Here is a 5549-nt window from a genome sequence, read left to right on the forward strand (position 1 = left end):
TGTCCCTCTATATGGCTGTAGAACAGCTACATATACTTGTACTTGTAGCTTGTCTTCTGGCCCTGCATAGGTGCTATGCACATGTTACCCCACTACTAGCTATTACCAGCCCAAGCACCTCGAAAGGCTGTGGTGTAGACGGCACCAAATGCCAGTTCTCGAGCTGTGGTGCTGGCAAGAAGCTGGTTCAATGCTCATTTGGCTTTGCCGGAGGTGTCACCGGAGGTGCTGCTGGACCGACCATTACAGTATCAGACCCTTCTGATGATCCAAAGAATCCTCGAGTGGGAACCCTTCGACATGCCGTGAACATTGCATCCAGCAACCAAAATGGAGGTTGGATAATTTTTGACAAGGATATGGAAATTAGACTAAGTGATTACCTTCGAGTGGGCAATAACACCGCCATTGATGGCCGGGGAGTGAAGGTGAAGATCACTAACTCCGCAATCCTGCTTAGCCGTGCTCATAATGTGATACTTGAGAACTTTGAAGTTTCTGAGGTGCCAAATTTTGATACCGTTCATATCTACTACGGATCTAGGCTCATCTGGGTGGATCATTTGTCTTCCTCGGATTCGAAGCTTGGATTGGTATCAGTCGTGAGCGGAGCCACGGACGTGACAATCTCTAATTGTCATCTCACTAATCATGTTTATAACATGCTTTTAGGTGCTAATGACCGCGATGAAGTGGACAGGGGCATGAGGGTGACGGTCTACAGAAATTTCTTCGAGCAGTCGATGCAGAGAATGCCCCATTGCAGGCAAGCTTCTTTCCTTCTCTTTTCACATGATTACAGGGTGTTGCATCCCACTATATGATGGCTTATCATGTCCCCATGGACGAAAGTTTCTTGGTTTATTTAGATGAAGGATATCCAAATAAAATCGTGATTGAAATTGACACTTAATTTATTGTCTTTCTTGACAGCGGCTAACAGCGTCATCCGTTGCTATTTTTTCGTAAACTGATAGAAAGATTCAAACCAAAAGCTGAGAAATTGACAAAGAACTAGTTCAAAATAGAAAGCATTTTCAATCAAGTAGGTCCCATTTTCCCCACAAGAATTCCATTGTTCATTACCGCAAAGAAAAAGAAGAAAAAAAAACGCTAGTAAAGAGTAAGGGGCGCCAATAAACGTTTTAGAGAGACTGCTAATTGTGGCGCGGAGATAAACGCCGTCGAAGGTCATGATGCCGATAATTCGCTCCTGGGTTGTTTGAACAAAAGGTTAATAGATATAAGGTTCTTAATGCGATAGGATTTAGGCGATCAAGTTACGCAAGGCATGAGAGAAACATGCTAGAGACGGGTTCCCCTGTTCTCGTCGAGTGCTTGGAGAGGAAAACTAGCTCTTCTTTGAAGTTTCCATTCTCAAGTTATCACCTGTTTGTATTTGCCCATGCAGTAATTTAGATTGCACACTTTGTATTGCTAGAATATTGGTGGTGATAACGTACTGCCGAAAATATATTGATCGATATTGGGAGACTAATTGCTAGGGTGAAATAGCCTAATTTCAACAACCCAAGTGCCTGCGAGGTTCGCCCATCATAGGACACATGACTCTGTTTCCCTAGAATTAACATATTCCATACTGATGTATCAACTCAAATAGCATTGTTCTTTTGGTAGGACTGAAATCCTAATAATAATTTAAGAATTCATTATGCACAACTAGGAGAAAGACATAACAACAAGATTTACTGATGGCAAACCAATTGTGAGAGTTACCTTTATCGGATCCAGTATCTTATCGAGACCTTGAGAAAATGACCGCATATTAATTAGCACTTAGTCCCTCAAATCAATATTCAACCACCTCGGTGAGAACTGCCAAATGGCAATCTGCCCATTTGATATGACATAGATCTTGACATATTTGCCTTGTTTGACAGATGGGGCTACTGCCACGTGGTGAACAACTACTACAGAGACTGGACGTTTTACTGTATCGGCGGGAGAGTGTACGCGAAAATTTACTCGGAGGGGAACGTGTTTGATCCCGGATCGAAGCTAGAAGTGACGCCATGGTACAAGGAATTCCACGACGACATGACTCCGACGATCGAGAGCCATGGCGACCTGCTACTGAGGCGCACCACGTTCACGTGGTTCAAGCACCCTCCCATAAGCAAGCCCGGCTACGCCAAGCCGGAATACTACCCGCCGATCCACCCGACGGCGACTCTTCAGCTGCTGGTCGAACGCTGTGCCGGTGCACTTGCAGGGCACCAGGTTGTCGCGTGCATGAGATCCCTGTGAAGTGCCCCTGCCTTTTTGTGGTTGCCATCGTGCCATCTACTCTTGTTTCTCTCATCTCCCTTAATTTCTCAACTTTTCATTCGAAACTGTTGCGCCTTTTTGCTGCAACATGCAGAATCTTCACATGCGAGAGGGTTAAACTAAATGTAACGCTCTCATGAATAAACTGTTTTCTAATTGGTGTTCAAAGTTCTGCACTCATCTGCTGCCTTCTTATATATATATATATATATATATAATATACGCTGCTACTGCGGCGTCTGGTCTGCGAATGTACTAAAGTACAGTGGAAGTGGCTACGCCTATTCACACGCCGGCGTAGCAGAAGGATGTCCGCACCTGCGTGTTTGCATTCACTTGGCAGTATACAAATCAGGGTTACAGGAGACGATTCATTCAAACGTCGTCTCTCTGAAACGGGCAGAACTTCTTTTATGAATTCGTTCCTAGCTAACAACCGCAGGTAGTAATAAGTTCGGAAAGGCAAATGGTAATAATATTTTCCTACGCTGTGCCCGTCCCTTCACTAGCGAGGGCCTTCTTCGTGGGGCTAATGACGGCTTTAGCAACAGATCAATGAAATTAATGCCGCATTTGATCAAATGCATGTTTATTCGTTTTTTTTTCTTGCCGTTAATGGTTTATTAATCCGTTCTAGAGTAAAAATAATGTCGGTTCCTTTGAAAAGGCGTTAGTGTTTCATGAATTTGTTTTAGATATAACCTGCAGTTTTGCATCCAAAACTTAATCTTCCATCCGAACTCACTCCAAAATAGGACAACGAATTGAAGTCCATGATATATATATATAAATGTCAGATCTCAAGACACTTGGACGACTAGGATTTACCATTCAGAAAACCACCTCTGAGTCCGAACCATCTAGCTAAATCCCTATCAAAAAGTTATACGAACGGGAAACGATGATTGACCATAAGTTGTCATTTGTCCGACGCCCCAACGGGAAGATGAATAGGCTTCAGCTCAATAGGCTTAATTAAGTGCTTACACATATTGACGTCCTCATTTATCGTAAGAAAAGAATTCCAAAGAAGCTTTGCATTATTTTCTTCAAATATATAACATGACTGAGGTTTGTGCCGCCTGTATAATTTCGCAAAAGTTAGGCAGGTTTTAGCAATTATGCCAAAAGTTAATGCCTCCACTTTGTGAAAATAAAGTAAATTTAAAAAAGAAAAGAAAATTGCAGTGGTTCACGTACACAATATTCCAAGGCGATTTTTTTGGTAGTTCACACATATGCGTGTCTTTTGGCTCTTAGCTCAAATAATGCACGCTAAAATATTTCTGCATTATTTGAAGTATATTTGGCGAATCACTGATTAGGCCAAAGAGGATAATACAAGCTCCAGAGTTTTTCTAATACTGATAGCATGTGCTGACTCTTTGACGGTTTCTGATTCTCCTTTTCACCAGATCTTCTGCAGCAACTCGGTTCGTGGTTTAAGCGACAAGTAAATCGAGGAGGAAACTCAGCTACCAACTTCTTAATTGACGCCGACCATGCTAACATTGAGGATATCAAACAAAAGCAAGCGTCCAATTGGTATAAAATTTTAAGTCGAGGTTTGAATTTGTTGCTGGACTTTTTAGTGTTGAAAATCATGCAGCTCTTTTTCTTTCCGTCACTTTTTCTTTCTGTCTTGGTCGTGGGCTTATTCACCCCGAGTTTCGATGGCCGTGATTATGACAAAGAAAAAGAAGACACGGACACACGCAAAAGCCAAAGTGAACTCAATAAAACTTTTCAACTGACTTTTGGATCTCCCAATTAATTTGAATATGGGGAAGACAAAACCCGCTTTTCCCGATCGCCTTTTTCAAGTGCCCGGAAGTCTGAACTCGAAATTTTCAGGCTTATTTTACTGTCCTGCAAGTTGATTCTCACGGAATACTTGATCTTGTTATTTTATAGGCTTCCATGAAATTGCTCCTCCTCTTGCACAAACCGGCAACGGGATTCTTTCTCGCATTGCGTCCACATGGGAATGGCTTTCATATTGCATCGTCCCAGCTCTTCATAGGCCCATATTGTACATGAACTTGCATAAACGTATAGCAGACTCTGTCATTTCTCAGCTCATGTAATTGCCTTCTGGGTGTCTAAGATTTACGCTTGTCGAAAAATACAGATATTCGTTGAGATGGACTGGAGAAGTGTTTGGATACAAGGGAGATACGAAAGGGCTGGATTTAATTGGAACAAGTTGGATTTCATATGCCACAGTTAGGTCCTTCAGTAGTATGTTAGGTGAGAAAATTGCTGCACAGTAAGATGGCGTCGGTTGCCTACTAGTTGAAGGTGAACTTGGGTTGCAAGGTGTTAGGTGGGAGAGAGGAGGACGAAGCTTAGTAAGGTCTGTGCTGTAAGCCGTCGGTGTCACACCCACCAAAGACAACGTCCGTAATCCTCCATTAATTCAGTCGTGACCTTTTGTCCCTCTAATAATGAAGAATCCGTATGCTTGGATGCGAAGGACGAGTATTGAAAAGATTATATTAACCAAGGCAAAACCTGGTAACACACACACACAGACACATTCTCTCTCAGTCTACATAACTTGGCATATGTTTAAGGTCCGCAGCAATCAATAATTTTAAAAGAGTTTTAGATTTCCATTAAGTTACCCTAAAATTGCGAGAAGGTAAGCACTTCGAAATCCTTGTCCATAAGGCTTAATCTCTAATACATTACAAGTTTCGTAATGGCCTATAAGAACATATTGACCTTAAGATATGCCTTAGTGTAATAAATCGGAAAATAACATATCTTCTTTCTTAGATCCAGTGTGTAACCCGGTTAAACAAGGAAGCAAAGTAATTGCGATCGCTGGGAGGTAATTATGTCTTCCTCTGTCACCTCCTTTCTCTTTAAAGGGGTTGAGAGAAAGAGAGAGGCTGCCTGTCGATTCCCTTCGACCGCAACTGGGAAAAAGGCGTGCATTGTCATTTCCGATGTCCTTTTTTATCACCTTCCTCTTGTCGCTCATGGCTCATGGCTTTTGGGTACGTCACAATATATATATATATATATATATACAACCTTCATGGTTCATGCAAGATGTGGAATAAATAAGATAAACTGAGTACGGGAGCGGCGAGGGAGGGGGCAGGGCCTGGATATTAGCACCCGCATCCCTGGGCAATTCTGGGAACGTGAAGACCAGGTCGAAGCTCCTCCGTAAATGCAATGCCACCGACTTTTGTCTGACTCTCCTTCTCTGCTACCCAAGGTATCAGTGATCCTCGAGGAAAAGGGAG

At 42.5% G+C, this 5549-nt stretch overlaps 1 protein-coding gene across 1 annotated transcript; it reads left to right on the plus strand.

Annotated features, from left to right (window-relative positions):
* On the plus strand, positions 1-2434 carry LOC116264710 (putative pectate lyase 21). The gene is made up of 2 exons (XM_031645067.2): positions 1-766; positions 1902-2434. Exons 1-2 carry the CDS (start codon positions 12-14, stop codon positions 2266-2268), a joined length of 1122 nt encoding a protein of 373 aa, XP_031500927.1. The 5' UTR covers positions 1-11; the 3' UTR covers positions 2269-2434.
* Positions 2435-5549: the final 3115 nt, after the last annotated feature.

This window comes from Nymphaea colorata, chromosome 11 (genome assembly GCF_008831285.2).
Source record: "Nymphaea colorata isolate Beijing-Zhang1983 chromosome 11, ASM883128v2, whole genome shotgun sequence".
NCBI lineage: Eukaryota > Viridiplantae > Streptophyta > Magnoliopsida > Nymphaeales > Nymphaeaceae > Nymphaea > Nymphaea colorata.

Bases quoted from the DNA above. Each gene is read 5' to 3' on its own strand.
- LOC116264710 (XM_031645067.2), top strand. From the start codon at position 12: ATGGCTGTAGAACAGCTACATATACTTGTACTTGTAGCTTGTCTTCTG. The intron at 767-1,901 runs GCAAGCTTCTTT...CTTGTTTGACAG, and splicing joins CAGAGAATGCCCCATTGCAG to ATGGGGCTACTGCCACGTGG.